The following is a 20218-nucleotide window of genomic DNA, read 5'->3' on the forward strand; positions in this document are numbered from 1 at the left end:
AAATAAAGTTACCTATTTAAAAAACAATAATCGTTTTCTTCTTAGAAATAAAATAACTAATTTAAAAAAAAGAAAACAAAATAAATTTCAAGGGTTAAAAAAAGAAATCAAAATCTCTCTCTCTCTCTCAATAAAATAATAACTAACTTATAAGAAAAGAAACAAAAAAAAAATAATACAAAAACATAGTAACTAATAAAAATCTCTATCTCTCTCAATAAAATATAATAATAAATTTCGTAACATTTGATTGATACAAGTGTCCGTGACCTAGGGCATGAGATATACCCTAGTCCTAACTAAATCCTAACTATCTACATTGACTATTTATTAATTTAGTAGGTCTTCTTCTTGGCCCAGTAGGGTCGGGTATGAATCCGTCCATTGGATCCTAATATTTCATCTCAATGTCTCTATTTTTTGCCATTTCTTCTTATGTGAATTCTGCTACTTTTAGTTTTGTTGTTTATGATGGATTCCGTTCATTCTCGTCCTCACCTACTTCATCAGATTGCAAAGTTATTGGCATCACTCAATTATTAGATGAAAAAGATTGCAAAGAAAATGTTTTTGTTATTTTCACTCGATGGGGAAAGAATACTTGGTGGTCTTATAAGTACCCAAAGTCGGATATATTCACGTATTGTTTTAATAATTTAGTTTTCTGCAACGGGGCTTTTTATTGCTTAGATTATAATGGAAGTATGGGTGCTTTTTGTTGGAATCGGAGTTGATTTTGGTTCGACCCGACTAGTCAAACTAAGAAAGGGAACGCGCCATTGCGTTCGTCTCGTCGAGCTCTTCAAGTTAGAGCCAAAAATCACTCGAATCCGATTCCGGATAAATGAGAAATCCAAGTTTAAAGTTTGGACGATGATCGGTCAAATGAGGGACTAAAGCGTCGAACCGGACAAGTCGGATTGAGGGTCGTTTGAGTGAAGCGAGCACGTCTAGATCTGGACGGCTCGCGTACACTCCGCGGGATCTATGAAGATCGAACGGTTACGCGTTGTAGCTCTCGGGACCTCTTCAGTATGCGGAAGGATCCAACAAAGTGCATCAACTCTGCTTCGGGAAAGTGGCAGTATCTACCGAGATCTTCATCCAACGGCTTATCTGTTGATCTATTGGGCACGTTTCGGTCAGCATCCAACGCTTGGCGTTCTGTCCGCATTTTTTAGGTAAATCGGACGCCCCAGATTATAACCGACTCTAATATTCAGTTATACTTCATGCTTGGTCCTTTAGTTCCGAACAGTTGTGTCTTAACAATCCAATAGACACTATGCACCCATTCAACTCCTATATAAATAACCCAAACCCACTTCATTTTACATTCAATTCATTATCTTCTTCTCTTCTCTTCTAACAATTAGTATTCTGGTGTGTCTGGAATATCTTATTGGGAAGTCATTCTAGTATATTCTGGTGTGTCTGGAATATTTAGAAAAACGAAGTAAGAAGCTTTGAGTGAACTTATAATCTTAATGCGTCTAGAAGATCCAATCGCATCAGTCCAAGAGCTCCTATTATTTACGAAAGTTCGCCCGCTTTCAGAATATAAAAGTACCATCTTATAATTTTGAAAGGATAGTCGTTGTATCCCGAAGGCATACACCCTAACGTTTGGTACTGTTATAGGGGTGTAAAATGTCTTAAGGAAAGAGAATTTATTCTCGCCTCGACTCCATTATCTTTTGTCTATCACGGTTAATCCGAAAGAAGGAATTACTGATAAAGTCGGTATTCGCTTATCGTTTATCTCTCTATAACTTAGAGAAAGGAAGTTCCCTACTTCAACCCAGACTCTGGCTTAATCAAGACCAAACGAAGTTAAAGTCAAACCATAACCAGAGGAACAAAACTTTTAAGACTAATAGTCGCTCGTTCAAGGAAGTTCTTGCCGGTCCTCGATGGCAGTTCGATGATATCTACAAAAAGTTCTTGGTTGAGTATAAAGGGAAACATACTATTATTTATGCCATACTATTATGGCAGAAATAAATTCTTTGCCAACATGCTTACTATGTGTTTCTGGAGTATATTCCAAGTTAGACCATACTTCCCTAAAAGTAAATAAATAAATAAATTAGATCATACTCTCTGTTGTATCAGTTAATTCTTGGGTTTTTTGTTATTTTTATATAAAACTTTTGTGAAGACCTATGTATCTATAAAATAAATGCATTCACATATTTAATCTTTCAAATTTCTCGAATCCACGCACGAACGCTACTCCATCTTAGTCTACACCGTCACTTTAAGCTTAGAGCATCTCCAATGCAACACTCAATAAAAACTCAATTAATCCAATGCGTCAAGTATGAATTGGGGTTCTCTTTCCTAGGTTGCACTATTGAGATACTCAATTCAAAATTCATCTCCAATGCAACATTAAAAAACTCAACATTTACTTTAGATTTACTTTTGGTTCTTATTTTAATATATAAAATATTGATGTGGACCAATTTAGATACAACAATAAATGTTGAGATACTCAAACGAAAACTCAACAATTGGGTTTTCTTTTGAGTATCTCGATATTTATTGTTGCCACATCATATTGAGACTCTAGTTGAGTGTTGCATTGGAGAGTGCTTTTTGTCAAAAACTCAAGTAGTCCTATGTGTCAAATTGAGTTTTGTAAGTTGAGTGTTGCATTGGAGATGCTCTTAACTTGCTTGCTAACCAGGAGTGGCGCCTTTGTGGGATCAAGTTGTTGGGCATCTTCTTGAGGTAATAATGAGCTGAATTACATATATTAAATTGCAATGGGTGCGCTACATTCTTCTTGACACGTTCAAGTGTCTTCCAGCTTGCTAGTAATTCCAGTCATCACTTACGAAATATGGCACTGGAGGCATTAAATCAATCAATTTTTTGTTGTTTTCTTTTAGTGGGGAAACCTAGTTGGATTTGGTTTAGGAAACAAATCCGGACCCAAGTGGAGTTTCTTTGGGTGAGGACAATTAGAATCGCACAAGAGAAGAGGGGAGAGAAGGAGGTTGCCGAGAAGAGCGAGGCCGAATTTTTTCAGCACGCGCAGTCTTTGTTGTTCGAAAAATCCAACGTGAGTTCTTCTCCGATTAAGCTAAAATTTGTCAAAAATATTCTTTGACTTTTTCATCTACTATTTGTACGGTGGGATCGTTGATTGGTGACCGGAAACCTAGTGAATTTAGGGTCGTATTTTGTTCTTTCTTGTGAGGGTTTCTCTGTGTTTAAGATTGATTCGTTTTTGGAGTCCGAGTCTCGGGTGGACGTAGTCTGTAATTAGTTTGCTTATTATATATAATTGATTTGGTTGGACTACGAGTCCCGTGGGTTTTACTTCTCATATTGAGGAGGTTTTCCACATTAAAAATCGTTTTCTTATTTACTTTCAGTTCTTTGTTTATTGCTCCCACTATTCTTCTATATTATCCTCATAACTAACATAAAGAGGGAAAACTTATGTTTCCGCTGCGTCGACTCAACCCGTTTTTCCCAACAAGTGGTATCAGAGCTCCAGATTAGAGAGTTCTTTGGATTGTGATAACTTTGATTATCGGTTTGTTTGTGTTAATGATGGAAAATATATATGGGTAGAATGATAAGTTTGAATTGTGATAATTATCATCTATGGAAGGGTAAGATGGAAGACTTGCTCTTTGTGAAGGAATTTCACGCTCCAGTGTTTTATGAGAAGAAACCCGATGATCAGTGGACATTGCTAAATCGCCAAGTGTGCGGTTTGATGAGGCAATGGGTAGATGACAATGTGTTGCATCATATTGAGAATGAGACTAATGCTAGTTCGTTTTGGTTGAAGCTCGAGCAGTTATTTGCTCGGAAGACATGAAACAATAAGATGTATATGATAAAAAAATTTCTCGAGTTGAGATATCGAGAGGGAACTCCCATGACTGATCACTTGAATGTGTTTCAAGGGTTACTCAATAAACTATCTGACATGGGTACAAACTTTGATGAGCAAATTCACGGTTTATGACTTCTTGGTACGTTACCAGATTTTTGGGAGGTGTTCCAGATGTCTCTTTGTAACTCTACTTCCGAAGGAGTTATCTCAATGGATTTAGTGAAAAATAGTTTCTTGAATGAGGAAACTAGGAGGCAGTTGATGGACCTAAAAGGTTACCCTAAAAGGGCACCAGTATACGGGCGCCAAGTAATAGTTCCGGTAAGACCGGTTCGTTCCTCAGAGACTAAGTCAATCTATTCTGACTCCTATAACTAATTTGGATTTTCTTCGGTGTAAGATGTTGTGGTGGGAAAAATAATAAATAATTCAAAATGACGGGAAAATAAAGTGTACAGAGAAGTTCTATGTGGAGAAAGTCTAGGGTTTCAGAATCTACCTAAATATGCGTAAACTATTTCCTAATCAGTGACAACCTGATCTTCTATAACTCAAGGAGAGACAATTCTATCATCCTCGGAAAATACGACTTTCTAGAACAAAATATAATGTTTTGATTTCAAAAATAAATATTCAAACGATAATCTAACTATTCACTATCAAATCCTAAGCATGAGGCATTAGAGACACCTAGTCTAAACATGAATCATCAAAATATAAGTATAGTTAATGAAAGAAATATCATGAATTTAAATGAGAGAAATCAATTTTTCATTTATAAGTACTTCGAAAATCTTTGGTATGAGTTGAAAAAGTCAGACATTTACGCGATACTAAGGTTTCATCCTAGCCCTAGATTGATAGGTTAGTTACTCATGGTGAGAGAGATAAATATTTAAACAATTTAAAGTATAAAAAATGGGAAGAGAATTGAATTTCTTGCTGATTTTCCCGTCTGGCAACCAAACATGCCCGTCGGGCATTGTAGCTGGGCACTCTATCATTTCCCTTTGCCCTATACCCAGTGAGACTTTTTTTTATAATATTTAGGACCTCAACCATCCGAACTCACTTTGACAACCACAATCTATGTCACACGTGTACGATCAAAACTACCGTACACTTTTTCTTGGAAAATAGTGGAAAGTAAGTAATAAATTTCTTTTCCGCATTTACCGTCTAGTAAAAAGTTCAAAATTCATCGTGTTCCGACCGAACACTTTATTATTATTTTATCAACAAACTACCACCATACGATATTAAAGAACCGTACAATACCTTAATGGCCAAACCACCACCATCAACCAACACGTAATTTAGTTTCTCGCTACAACATTGGTCATGTACTAAATTGTGACAAGCGATGCTGACAGGGTCTCTCTCCCTTATCACAAAAGAGGTAGAAGTGTTAGGAATCGTCTTATATACAACTTCCAACAAAAAAAAGTATTACATATACAAAATAGACGTGTGATGAAACCAAATTTAAGTACATAATGAATATAAACGTTAGATAAAACTTGAAGAGCTTTATGTAACGAAATTTGTGTAAATGAGAAAATATACGTGTTTAGTTAAACACTCTTAAGTCGACTAAAAGTAAGTTTGTTCCGCTTGAACATATGTACCACATATAACGTATTATAAACTATCATATAGTACATACTATATAGGTTTCAAATTCATATTATACTTCAATTATATCACGTCACTATTAAAAAGACATGAATTTTTGGCTATATGGCCCAAAAAACTGACCCTAATAAGAGATTTAGTCCCCTCTAATCCCATAAAGGGTATAAAAACCAAAATAATATTAGAAATAGATATCTAATCCTTTTGGTTCAATCTAGAGAGCAATCACAAATCTCTAGAATAATTATACTTTATTAATACCCAGACTAACCTTTCTTAAATATCTAAACAGTTATAAGATCAAAATCGGTTAATATATTTTCCATTTTTATCTCACTGTTTCTCTCTCCAATCACGTTTTATATTAAGCAATCGTGATCTTATCATAATAAGCAAGTTTTGTAACTGATATCGTTTTCTTTCTAATCATCTTTCTCTCTCTCTCCCTTCATCTGATTCGAACGTAAATCCTCCATTAAAACAGAATCATTTGAGTTGCAGCAATCATAATCACCATTCTTAATCAGGTAAAACATTCATCTGATTATAACTTTATTTGATTTTGTTTTAGTTTATGAAGATGTTGATTATCTATCTACATCTTCCATTAATGCAAAGAAATTGTTAAAACTTCATTAGAGCTAATCAAAATCAGTTCCGTAAGTTTTTTAATCAGGTAAGCAATCTTCTATTTAATGTTTCTGTTTCATATGGATATGAAATTAGGATTTTCTTTCTCTCTCTAAGGATCGATTGAATGATAGCTGGTTTGATGAATTAATTCTTCATTACTGAATCTTACAAATCCAGTTTAATACAGAAAGATTCAATCATCTAAAGATATGTAGATTAAGCTTAATGAGATTTGTACTTTTTCTTCAGATCCGGTTTTCAATCCTTTTGGATAATTGAATCGTGTTTTTACCGTACGGTTCACCGTAACAGAATTATTAGTTCCTGTACTTTATCATAAAGTATCATATATTGTCGTAAATCATGCAAACATCAGAACTTCAATGATTTTGAGCTTGTAAACACCATTTTATAATTCTCTAACAAATTATATATACTTTATCAGGTTTTTAATGAATGTTATATTATGGCTCATAAATTACCTGTTTGCAATACAACATTACGTATGCTTTAATATAAATCAGTGTTCGTTTCTTTAACATAAAATACTCGCAATATTGTTACACCTAATGATTGATTTTCAATAAAGTATATATAATTTATTCTAATGTATGCTTGATTTATCTTACATCAATATACTTTATGCAAAATTTTGTATTTATTATATTTCAACATGTTATCACAGATGGATTCCCAGGCAGAATCAACAAATCAAATTAAGTAAATCAAATTGAAATCAGAGGGTTGGGATAAGATATTTACAGAAGTAGGGCAGCTCTTTCCCGGTGGTGCCAAAGCATTTCGATATGCTCTTAGGCAATATAGTATTAACACAGGACATGATTTCAAATTCTTAAAAAATGATACAACGCGTGTTACTGCTGTGTGTCCTGTGGAAGATTGCAAATGGAGAGTGCATGGATCGGCACCATTAAAATGCGAATCGATGTTCATTTTGAAAGATTTGGAAATGAAATATGACTGTGCTGATTTCATTAAGAAGATCAAAAAACCCAAAATCAACAGTTCTTTTGTTGGTAAACTTATTCTTGATGATGTAACAAGAAGTCCCGATCGTTCCACTAAAAGTTTGACGAAAGATTTCTTGAAAAACTACGGCGTTCAACTTCCATATTACTACACTTATGAGGGGAAGAAAGTTGCAATGAACGAAGCATTTGGCCAGGAAGGAGATTCATATGCAAAACTTAAATGGTATGCTGATGCCTTTTCACGTACAAATCCAAACAGCATAGTCCAATTAGAAATCGACGATGTTAGTCGTCGATTTCAAAGAATTTTTATAGCACCACATGCTTGTATGGCTGGATTCAAATATTGTAGACCTGTTATATACGTTGATGGAACCTTTTGCAAAACTCGTTTTAACGGTTGCATTCTAGCTGCTGTTGCTAAGGATGGAAACAATGGTTAGTTCCCAAACTTTTTTCTAAATATAATATATTATGTCTTCAGTTTGTATACTTTCTTGTCATTATTCATAATTTTAATATTCCCTCCATAATTTAGAAAGAAGTTTGAAAAACCAACCTACATTACTTATGCTTTACGTGTAATTTAGACATATATGATTACAGTATTATGTAATTATCTAACATAATTCGTAATTCCAGGTCTGTTTCCCTTTGCTTATGTTGTTGTTGACGCCGAGAATGACATTAATTGAGAATGATTTTTAGGTCATTTACGTAATGTTGTGGATATGGAGAAGACATATACTTTTATTTCAGACCGTCACAACGGTATTATCAACGGTGTTAAAAAAAATTTCCCTACAGCAAACCATTCTTTTTGTGTTTGGCATCTAAGGAACAATCTCAATTTAAGACTCGCTAATGGAGCTCGAAAATCTAAGTTCTTTCAATCTTTGATTTTCAAGGCAGCCAAAGCTATTCCCGAGTCTGAGTATAATAATACTATTAACCATATGATACAGATGGGTGGTTCCAAAGTTGCTGCATTTTTTCAATCCTTAGACCCTGCATCATGGGCAGATTCATTCTTCCCCGGTCCAAGGTTTGATCAATATAACTTTACAAAATACATTGGTGCAAATCACATATGTTTCTTAATACATTTTTCATGATTTAGGATTTTGAAATCATACTATACCGACATTATGTATAATGTCAGATACATCATCGTAATTTTGAACAATTAAATTATATTGTAAACACCTTTTATAATTCTTTAGATCATGATATAACTATATTATTTTGGTTTTTATAACAGGTACACAGCAATAACTTCTCAACTATCGGAGTCCTTTAATAATCAAATCAGATATGCTCGTGTACTCCCAATTACAGCAATGTTGGATGCAATACGTACCCATATAATGAACAAGATGAATGTAGCACGTGAATTGCCCAAGAAGTGGACTACGTTCTTGTGTCCAACCATCACTGATCTTTTGAAATCTAAACATGATAGTGCAGCTACTTGAAATTATGCACAGGCTGCACCACTCATATTTGAGGTTTATTCCGATCCATCACATTGTGTTGATCTTCTAAATCTGACTTGTACATGTAGAAGGTGGCAGGTAGATGGGGTTCCTTGTGAGCACGCCATGTTGTGCATAAAAACTTTGGCTGACGATCAACAAGATTGTTTCTATGATCCTATATGGACAACTGAGTCTTATGTTAAGACTTACCAGGAACATATAATGCCAATCCCAAATTATGATGAGCCTCGTTCATTTGATGAAGAATAAAAAACACTTCCACCGTTGATTCGTCGTAGACCGGGTAGGCCAAGAACAGTACGGATCGAGAGCTCAGGGAACATTCCCAAGAAATTGAGGATATGTGGTAGGTGTAAGCAACCTTCCTACCACAATCGCTCCACATGTAGGGTTAATGTTTGATGTTATTTCTTCAGTTACAGTATAAACAATGTATCTCCGGTTCTTATTAATGACAAACAAATTGGAAAATTTCATTGTTTATGATAAATGTGTCATTTTGTTTCCAAATGTCTGCACAATTTACTTTAAAGTATACATAATTTAGTAGAAAGTTGTCAAGATTTTACATACACACTATAATTTATTCCATAAATTATAATAATTTATGGAACATGATGAATTCCTCCGAAGAAATCATACTGAGTTTGTATCAGTACACTATATAAATTGATTTATCTGGATTATCACTAACATAAATTACTATAATTTAAATCACAATCCAAACATTTATAAAATATAACCATATAGAGAATCTGTCATTAAATTGATTTTGGGTTCAAATACTGCTAGATATTACATTTGACCAATAATTGTATACCTTCCAAAATTATTAAAAACTACACTATTATAAATTCTTTCTCCACTGATCTTTCGTTTCATTCAGAAGCTCGTACGTAACTTGCGCCCTCTTTCGTTGTGCTAAATCCGTCCAATCATCATTAAGAAATTCTTTTTGTACTCCCCATTTGAAATGTTTCATGAACAACAACTCCATTTGTAGCATAATAAATGGACCACAATCCGCACTGTACATCATTTATAAATTAATGAAAAATTGCCAACCATGAAATAAGTATCATTTAATCAAGCTGTATAGTAATAATATGTAAAATAATATAACAAGGTTGTTACTTACTTCTCTCCTTGTTGATGATCATACAGCGTTTTTAACTCCTTACATTTCTTTTTAAATTCAGGACTAACATATTGTATTTCATGAAGCACATCAAGTATCTCCTGCGCATACTTCTTAGCATTTTCTTCGCAAACTTTACGTAGTTTGGTGTCGAAGAACAACGAGTTGTAGTGTGTCCAAGTTTGATCATAATAATAAAAAACAAGCAACGTCCAATGGATACCCCTACTTACATCTGTAATCATCGCATGACACATTGGTGCAACTAAATACGACAGCAGCCCTCTATCAACCTCATTTAAAATCCGATCTTTGAATAATGCGTTTATGTTTGCTTTGGTTGTCTTGCATTTTATCATGGTCTGTACAATAACCATTCAAGATTTGCACACCAAGTTTGCATTGTATCATATAAAAATTAAATTAAACATTAAACAATATGATATATTTCATGTAAATCTTAAATAATTTACAGTCTATAATCTAAAAGTTATGGTCTGAACATAACTTTACACATAAATCTGCACCAAGATGTTTACTGTTTTAGTGCAGCAGTCATGTTGTTGGGTAAAAGTTTCCATACTTTATCATACATTATGCATTTCATAATATAACCTAACTTACAATTTCATGTAAATTATGTATACTTTATAAATTTATATTCATAACATAATATAAATTATCTGAACACTTACCCATAACTCTGCTCCAAGAATGAATACTTGTCCAGCTTCAACCATTACTTCAGAAAATAAATGTTTTCCCCACAAATTTATAATCTGAGCACCTGTCTCGCAATTCATCATTAGTAGGTCCAACTGTCTCCCTCTGATCTCACTCATGATTTAATTTGTCCAAACAAGTGTTCTGCATGTCGGATATTGTTAGTCAATATAGAAATATTGCTAAAACTCATAAGTATAATATTTCATAAAGCTCACAAAATGTCAGTTACAAACACAATACTAATACTTCAACAACATAACATTGTTCACAAAATATAACATATTTAATATCTATAAAACCAATTACGTGTTTTTTCCTTCTTTGCTAAACTCTTCCAACAGCCCCTTTTCATCATCTTTAATTTGTTTCCATACTTTGCTCTTCTTCCAGTTGCACAATTTCTCGTCCTCATCTGATGCTGGTTTCTTCCCCTTAGTATCTTCCACAATTTCGACATTCACGACCTCCTTTTTCGACATTGTAGCATGCTTCTTAGTAACCTTACCTTCCATTAATTTTGGATCTGCCTTTTCAGTATGCTTTCTTGTCCTAGGGGCTTCCTTCACTCTCTTGATAAGAGAATTTTGCTTAGGTGTTTTAACAGCATCATCTTGTTTTAATCCTACTCCTTTTGATGCTTTTGACTTTGTCCTTGGCTTCTTTACTGTCTTTGGTGAAGGCTCTACAAAATCATCATCTTCATCTATTTGTACATCTTTTCCTTTGTAAGATTTTGCAATTTCTGCTATACCAGCAAAGTCACTTGGCTCATTATCATCAATACCCAGGTCAAATGTTGGTGTGCTACTATAAACTCTGTCTTCAACCATTTGATACTTGACTATGGCTGTTCATGGTACATTTTCATCAGCTTCTGAACAAATAATAAAAAGAATTTTAGATAAATCATGCATATTTATACATTTGTAGTGAAATAAATCATCTAAACAAATTATAATGTCGTTTAAAGTATCTATAATTTATGATATCGATAAATAACAGATGTTGCAATTATGCATACTATGTGTAATGTTATACCATCATTTCTAATAAATTTTAATAGAAAATGACTCACCAAAGTTGTTGCCACCATCATTGTTATTCTCACTATCCTGTTGATTATCACCATCATCACCAACATTTTCCTCAACATCTTTATCTTCTTTTTTTTCACTATTTTCATAACCACCTTCCATTCCATCTTCTTGACCTACATCTTTATCTCCCACATTACTTTCAAGACCAAAATTACTTTCATCATTTCCATCATTACCTTGATCTTCACATTCCTCCACATTAACTTTTTCCTTCAACTTAAGTTGTTCCTTCAACTCAGCTATTTCTTTTCTCAACATCTCTATTTCAACATCTTTAGACTTCATTCCACTCTTTAGAGATTCTATCATCTCTAGCATATCAATTTTCTGATCATAGGTTAATTCAATATCAACCTTTTCAGTAAATTTGAGCAAACCATGCTCTTCTTCATTTTCTTCTTCTTCAACACTAACAATTACCTGCATTTGAACATTAATCATCATCCCAAAATTTCATGGCCAAACTTATTATTGAATGTAAATTATACAAAATTTATTATGAAGAACATATATTTCATGATTCAATCTGAATCAGATAATGTTAATTTAACAGTGTTTAATATAAATTATATATACTTTATGCTAAAATATAAATTAGTGTTATAAAAATTATACCTGATCTTCTTCAAGTCCGGCAATATCGATCTCCATTCCATTACTAAAAGCATCAACTGACCACCTCAAGAACCTTGGATATTTTGTTGCATTTAAAGGATTCTTAGGATAAAGTGATGTGTGTATGCATATCCAGAACTATAAAACAAAATGTAAAATTTCCACATCACACAACTATTATAAACATAATTTTATGTAAAGTATATTATCTCTAAATAAAGTCTAACAGAGATCATGTAAAGTATGCATACTTACAGGTAAAAGTAACAGACAACCAGATGCTTTGGTTGGTTCTTCAGCATGTTTGTCAATGGTTTCCATCATGTAAGAGTGTATGGCTCTTGGCCATGACATCTTATTGATAGCCCTTCTCGACATTATGTTCTTATAAATGCTTGGCAAAACAGTGAAACCAGCCAAAGTTGCAAACAGGAAATTGGCTGCTAACAACATGATTAAAAGACTCACAAATTCGATTGCTGGTTCATGGTTTCTAATACATCTCTGTAGTGCCATTGCAACATAAGCACTTGAAATCCCCTTGTTTTTGTTACTTGACTTTTTTATTGGTTCCTCAAAATATTTCATTAGAAAGGAACACTTGAAGGGATCTTGTTCATGAAACTTTGGAAAAGCATCGTATTCTGCACCCTCCATTGGCATACCAAGCAATAGGGATACATCTTCTGGTTTAAACTCTAACTCAACCCCACCAATAACGAATTTTTTTGTCGATTTTTTGTATCGACATAGAATATCTACTATTGGACTTATTGGACGAGTGTTATAGTTTTCCCTAAGGATGAAACTCTCTGACATGGAATCAAAAAGCTTTGAGAAAGGTGTATTGCCAATCTCTTCCTTCATCTCTTCCGTCATGTACTGACGGTGGCTTGTTATCAACTTGGTTTACTCAAGCTGTATCTGAATGGATTGAAAGTCTTCCCCTCTGGTATTATCTTCTTCTCCCCCACTATGTCAACAGTACGACAATTGTTCTCTTTTTCCTTCCCTTTCTTTGTTGTTGAGCTTGCTCCCACCTTTTACATAAATTTGAAACATTTATATGTAAAAATAACACTCTTTCATGTAAATTATCTATACTTTACCATAAATTAAGATAATGGATAGAAATTATTAAAACTTTCTCATAAATCATACCTCTTTGACAGAAAGTGTTTTGTTTTTCGACTTTTTAACAGCTTCACCTTCTACATTGGATGAGATTTCTTTGTTTTTGGATTTCTTTGCAGGAACTACTTCTTCCTCTGATGCTTTCCTTTTTAATGGACTTCTTCTGAGTGGTGTAGAATCATTGGTAGCTTTAGGTGTCATTTTTTACTTCGGTGCCATTGAATTCTCCTGCAAGCGAAATTAAAATGTTCTCATTCTTCTAGAACCCTAGAAACACAATTTATAGGAAATTTCATGTAATTTATACATTATAAAATGAAGAATAGTAACATCATGAAACCGAACAACTTAAAATCATATCAAAAACCCTTACAAACTCACAAAATCGGCCAAAACACAATACTAACCCTAGCCCCCAAAAAACAAAGAATCATAAATTTACTGAATGATATCAAAACGATTCTTCATTATCACATAAGATTATGTATAATTTATCATACTGATCCCAAATTTTAAGATGTATTACTAAGCTTTACAACTTCAATAATAAGATCAGAACAGAAAAAACCCTAACAATCGCACCAAAATCTTACCATAACGATGCAACTATCTTCTTTATGATGAAAATCTAACATGCAAAATCGGATTTATAAGGGTTTTCACCTGACAGTAACGATGGTTCAAAAAACAAACGACGGAACTAAACGATGAGGGATTTCATCAATACCTTTTCACCTGAACCGGAAATCTCAACCGAAATGTTTAAAGACTAAGAAGGTTGATGAAACAGCAAGATTCTTGGCTTTCGATGATGGCGATTCAGTGTTTTCTCTAGGGTTTTTCACCGTTTCGTTTTAGGTAAAACCCTTTTTTACCTAAAACATTAAAAGAAGAGAGAGAAAGTTGGGTAGGTAAAAAATCGAAATATCCTATTAATAACTCATAAATTACGGATTTTTTCCGTTACCAAATCTTCTCGCGCAGCCAACATTAATATTTCCGGCTTTATTGCTTAGGGGACACAAACGTAAATCCTATAGGATTTATAAGGTTTTTTTGTCCATAGAGTGAAAGGACTAAATATCCATGTTTTAACAAGATTGGACCCTAAACCTTTTTTTATTATTATTTTGGTCTCATCCCCACGGACCCAAAAGACATACACATATACCAAAATAAGTTTTTGTTAAAAAAGAACTTACACCAAACTAAGTGTCCAAGTAGTGAAATTAAAGTCTATTTGATAATTTAATGTCAAATGGGAGGTCAAACAAGTAACCACCCATTCAACCGTTTTTCCATAAAATATCAAACAATTATATCATTGGTGGTAATGGTAGAAAATGTAGTGTCCAATTTTTTGTTAAAGTCAGGGAAGTTATCAATTGTTTTTGTTTTTTTTGTTAGTAAAATAACAAAAAAATAGTAAAATAACTAAAATAGTAAGATTGGATTGGCATTACTAAAATAACATGAAGTCGGCAATAGTTTTTAATCCCAGCCCTTAGAAAATGGATGGGTTAGATTTATAGTTCTTGGCAAATAAAACCCCCAGATCCTCCACCAATTCGTAGACCTAGCAGCTTAATAAATCACTTGTTCAAAGAAGTGATTGTCTCTCTCTCTCTCTAAAAAATCTCTGAAATTTAAACCGTTGGTGGTGATTTTATATATTCTCCCACAAAGAAACTTAAAGATGGGGTGGCGGTCAGACAAGAAGAAGAATAAGAAGAAGGTAAGTAGTAGACATAATAATGGCAACAGCAACAGCAACGACAATAAGAATACTTCCACAGGAAAAGTTATTACTAAACAGACTTCCGGTGATGATTGGTTAGTATTTGAGATACTAAACAGACTTCCGGTGAAAACCCTAACTCGTTTCAAGATTGTTAGTAAAAGATGGCGTTACTTAATCGAAAGAGATCAACAATTCATTGATTTACACTTCACCCGTTCTAAAACACGCCTCCCATCTCGTCTATTTATAGTTGTTCCTCTACCTCACACGCGGAAACAAAAAGAAGTCCTAAAAAGTTTCCAAGGTACTTGTTTCTCCGACCGTTGGCCATACAAGGAGTTCCATCTTACAGCTCACCTCTTGTTTGAAGAAGAAGAAGAAGAAGATTATACAAAAAAAGTGAAACTAGTTGTTGACACAGTAAGGAAGATAAACTCGTCATCTTACAATTTCATATCAAAGCCAGTGAACGGCTTAGTCTGCCTCATTGACTCATGTATGAATCGTGTTGTTCGTATATATAATATCAGTACGGGAGATATGTCACCTTCGTTTGAATTATCCTCGATAGTCATGGGAAAAGAACGTGTCACTTTTCCAAACTTTTTAGCACTTGGCTTTGATCCTGCTACTAATAAACATAAATTGGTATTTGTCTTGACTGTAAACTCAGGTCATCTAGACTCTGAATCTTTTGTCTGTGGGGTTTTGACCATTGGACGCAGATGTAATAATAATAGATGGAGAAGGATTGAAGAGATCCCACCGTATGAACTAAATGATGATTATGTCTATGTGAATGGTGTTATTTACTGGTCCAATCATTCTCTTGATCGTTGGGGGCGGGGAGCTAGTTACCGTCCTGTATGCTTAGTGGCGTTTGACGTAGGAACTGAAAAATTTAGAACAATCACAATTCCTGATTTCATGCTTGATCAACCTCGGGTTCTTGACGAATATTCAAATTTCAAAGACATTGCTCAGTTATTTGAAGTGGATGGGTATTTAACTATGATTGTTAAACTGGACGATTGTACGTTCAACATGTATATTTATCAAGATGATTATTACAAGGACGGGGATGAGAAGTTCAATGAAACGTCTTCTACTTCTTCTCTTAAGAACGGAAGATGGAGTGAAGTGAGTTGGATCAACTTGCCTTTCTATATGATGAACGGTCATGATGTCAAGTTTCATACTTTCATAGGGTCAGATGACAAGATTCTTGTAACATCATCTACTTCGGGTAAGAAACGTATGTCTATTTATTGTTACAATTGGAAAAATAGTACTTGGACAAAGGTTGATGTAAGTGGAATCCCATCCTCAGTTCCAAAACTACGCCTTCGTAGCTTTTCAACTACTTTCTCTGAAAGTCTTTTGCCCCTTAACAATCAATCTTAGTGCTCTCTGACGCCATCCTAGTTCTTCTGAGATAGTTCATTCCTATCAATGAATTCTTATGAGGAGTCTTGGAACTGTGGATGGGAATAAGGAGTAGCATTAAACACCCGATTAGGGAGCCAAAGGGGATCATAATTTTCTTGTTTTTTTAGTGTGTTGTTATATAAGGGAGATTGGATGATCTCTTGGAAGCTTTGACATTTCATTATCTTGTTCTGAAATTGGAGAAATTATTCTGATTTTGCTTATGTTTTGGTCTAGATTGTGTCTAATGTGATGAAATTGGTCAAATTAGTCTCAAATAGGGTCTAATCTCATGCTATATTTTGTTTCGCTTAGGATATTCTTTTGCAAACGATGGTTCGACTAACCAAAATAGAAGGGTAACAGTGTGGTTGTGTGTGTTTATTAAAATATTGCACGGAAGATACGGCGAGTCATTTCCCAATTCTTAATTGAAGAATACAAGGTTATGTACAAATATTGCATTTAAGAAGAGTTCTTGTCATTCTGTTCGCTTTGATAATTGAAGTATACAATTATTCCTATCTCGGATCCTTCTAACTTTACATTTATTCCTATCTCGGATCCTTCTAACTTTACATTCTCTTCTCTTTTTGAAAGATGATGACATTTAACTACATTCAGTAAACAAAGCAAGCCATATAATCAGCCTCTTCATTACATTTGATCTCGATTGTTCAAACATTTTGTATCACAAATTACACATTATTCTTCATTGCCCTCCTCGCTATCATTAGTAGCAGCACTGTAGTAGGACCAACTCCACCTATAGTGCACCCAAAGGCACCTGCTTAGATGGCTGCTTTCTTCATCGCGACCTTGCATACTTCAATTAAGGACCTAAGTAATCAACCCGCAAAGTATTCACTGAATCCCTTCAAGAACAGGTTCAAGAATTTTCTGAGACAATAGAAAACAAGCGGAAACATATTATACAAACGCAAAGCAAACTTCAAAAGATAAAAAGCCTATATTCAGTTTGTGTTAGACAATCATTTAGTTGATGGTGATGTTTGTGATTGGGACCTTATTAGATGAATAGTTTCTAGATCAGTGTTTATATTTTCGACTCTTAGAAGATGAAACAATATAGTTTGTATGAGTGAAAAGAATTATGGCACCTTACTAGCTGAAGAATGAGTAAGACCAAACTTGTTCTGACTCAACCAGAGAGAGGATATAAGACTAGGTAACTGAATCTTCTCCAAAGTAACGGATTCCACAAATAACAGCAATTTCCCAATTCCCACCGACTATCATAGTCACAGTCGGTAACTAACCACCTTGATTGTGGATTTGAATTCGGTAATTGCAAAATACGACTAGTGTTTGGTGATGGGCCTAGAAAGTTTCCTAAATAGGTGACCACCCGCAGGTATACGGGCGTCAAGTAATAGTTCCGGTAAGACCAGTTCGTTCCTCAGAGACTAAGTCAATCTATTCTGACTCCTATAACTAATTTGGATTTTCTTAGGATTTCGATTTTCTTGCAATTTAAACAATAATACTAACAAAGACAAATAATAATGGTAAATGATTTTATGGGAGAAGTAGCCTAGGGTTCAGAATCCATTCTAATCATGCATAGACCTCGAATTAAATTTTCTATCTTTTATGAATCAAAATACTAAGTTCTTATCAACTCTAACTATTATCTATCAACTAGCAAGTATCCACCATTAAAGAACCTAACCTAAACATGGTGGATCAAGCTTCAAGAAGCATAGGTAATGAAAGACAAGTCACGATTCAATGATCGACTAACAACTAAGAAGTATAAATCATTAAAGGTGTCACTCTAAATATGATAAATCAACTCAAGAATATTAATCCATAAATAAATCATGAACAAAGTTTGAAAGAAATCAATACATGAAGCATTTAATTTATCAAAATAATTGTCTAATATGCATAATTAGAACTTCATCAAAACCCTAGACTAAAGGAAAATTAGCTACTCATCACTAAAGAGATCATACTCATGGTAGGAGAGATAAAAATCAATAAAATAAGTGAGGGTGAAAGAATTGGAGAAGAAACAACCTTTTTCTCGCAAATTTTCCTTCTGATTTGCAACCAAACAGACCCTATAGGATGTATTTTCCTGTTGTTTTTCCAGATTTCAGCCAAACACACCCTCAAGGAAAACGATTTTCTCTTTCTCCCGGAAATGGATTCCCTGTGGGAAAATTATTTTCCTCACCTGGTTTTTTTTTCTCTGTCTACTGTTTTCTCCTTCTTTCTCTCTCTAAACTTTCTCCTTCTCTCTCTAATACAATAATATAACTCTCTCTTTCTCTCTCTAACCGAACAGTAAAGAAAGGAGAAGAAGAAGATAAAAATAATGAAATTTTATAATTGATTCAATCTCTCTCTCTCTCTCTCTACAAATCAGTAGCCTTCTCTCTCTAGCTCTCTTTCAATCTGATCTTCTCTCTCTCACAAAGAGAAGAATTAAAAGATGAAAAAGAAACAAAAAAAGATAAAGATTCAAACTCTCCCTCTCTCTCTAGCTCTCGGTTTTGACTGTTAATGGCCGTGGGAAGAAATTCCAAAACCGAGCTCCCCTCTAATCTCTCTTCCTGTCTTCTCTTATACCCGAGACGAACGACTTGCTCTCTCTATAGAAGCCGAGAAGATATCTCCGTCTAAGAATTTCCTAAAGCAATCCATCTCCCATTATCTTTCTCTCTCTACTATCATTTATCTCTCTCTTGTAAAGTATCCATTATTAGAGAAGAGAGGTACCCTTCACGGTTTGATCTCTCTCGATTCAAATTTCCTTCTAAATTTCTCTCCTCTGTTTCCTCTATAAATATATAACCTTCTCTGAATAGAGAAGTTTCTCAAATAAAGAAACAAGAGAAGGTGATGAGAAAGAAGGATAACCACAACATGGGACCCAATCAATCTCATACACGTTGTTAGCTGTCGCGTGGGATCAGCCATAGGCTTCAAGTGAAAAGATACACTGTACCGGAAGCAGCATAAGAAGGTAACTCGCTCACATCTAAATCGCTGGCTAGAACGGGTGGCACAGGAACCGTCAGATCAATGAGGGCGCAGAGATGAAGAGACCCAATCCCCTGGATCATCGTAGCTACCTACGGTCGGATGTGCTGGATTTCTGCCTCTTAAATCATCCCGAGAGTGTACCGATGTAACCCAACAGTATACCAAAAATCTCGTTTTCTCATGGATATGCACCACGTGTCTTCGGCTGATTTGGTTAATTGATTTTTTTACCCCCAACTTTGACTTGCACTATTTTGCTCATCCGAACACCGATTTGACTTCTGTTTTCGTCTACGGTTTCATCTTGGACTCTACTTTCCATCCGAGCATCAACATTTGCCAAAATTTCCTGAATCAATAAATGACCAAAATGCCTCTCGTGTGTCCGTTTTTGTCGGTTTCTCACACTGAACTCCGTAAAAGGCACCTGGGAAAGAGAAACAAACAAATTATCAAAGTAACGGCTCGACTTGGACTAACTAGCCCAAGTTAAGAGATTCAAATGAGACATTTTCATGGCTCATCATTTGGTGTCATGCACTTTTAAGTTTTTAACTAACAAACTAGAAAAATTAGGGCAAAGATTCAACTTTTAGGGCATAAACTCACCTTGATATGATGATCAATCCCTAGGTGGTGGTTTCCGCTCAAAATCGAGCTTGAAACCCTCCGAAAAACCCTTCTTTGTAAAGCCCTCAGAAATGGG

The 20218-nt window shown here is 34.5% G+C and overlaps 2 protein-coding genes and 1 long non-coding RNA gene across 3 annotated transcripts; 2 read left to right on the top strand and 1 right to left on the bottom strand.

Annotated features, from left to right (window-relative positions):
* The first annotated feature begins 7097 nt into the window (after positions 1 to 7097).
* LOC147532247 (uncharacterized) lies at positions 7098 to 7562 on the top strand. The gene has a single exon (XM_086649924.1). The coding sequence runs from the start codon at positions 7098 to 7100 to the stop codon at positions 7560 to 7562; it is 465 nt and encodes a 154-aa protein (XP_086506050.1).
* A 7462-nt stretch (positions 7563 to 15024) lies between these two features.
* LOC147532248 (F-box protein At2g23160-like) lies at positions 15025 to 16473 on the top strand. Its single transcript, XM_086649925.1, has one exon. It carries the CDS (start codon positions 15025 to 15027, stop codon positions 16471 to 16473), a length of 1449 nt encoding a protein of 482 aa, XP_086506051.1.
* Positions 16474 to 16910: 437 nt separating this feature from the next.
* LOC147532249 (uncharacterized) lies at positions 16911 to 19309 on the bottom strand. Its single transcript, XR_015227724.1, has 2 exons — positions 18541 to 19309; positions 16911 to 17397 (listed from the first exon to the last, which is right to left on the bottom strand). It is a non-coding gene; the product is annotated as an uncharacterized LOC147532249 (long non-coding RNA).
* Between the last annotated feature and the right edge of the window lie 909 nt (positions 19310 to 20218).

The sequence above is a fragment of the Eschscholzia californica genome, unplaced genomic scaffold (genome assembly GCF_041429995.1).
Source record: "Eschscholzia californica isolate CP2 unplaced genomic scaffold, dmEscCali1.0.p SCAF_6, whole genome shotgun sequence".
Classification (NCBI taxonomy): domain Eukaryota; kingdom Viridiplantae; phylum Streptophyta; class Magnoliopsida; order Ranunculales; family Papaveraceae; genus Eschscholzia; species Eschscholzia californica.

Bases quoted from the DNA above. Each gene is read 5' to 3' on its own strand.
- LOC147532247 (XM_086649924.1), top strand. From the start codon at position 7,098: ATGAAATATGACTGTGCTGATTTCATTAAGAAGATCAAAAAACCCAAA.
- LOC147532248 (XM_086649925.1), top strand. From the start codon at position 15,025: ATGGGGTGGCGGTCAGACAAGAAGAAGAATAAGAAGAAGGTAAGTAGT.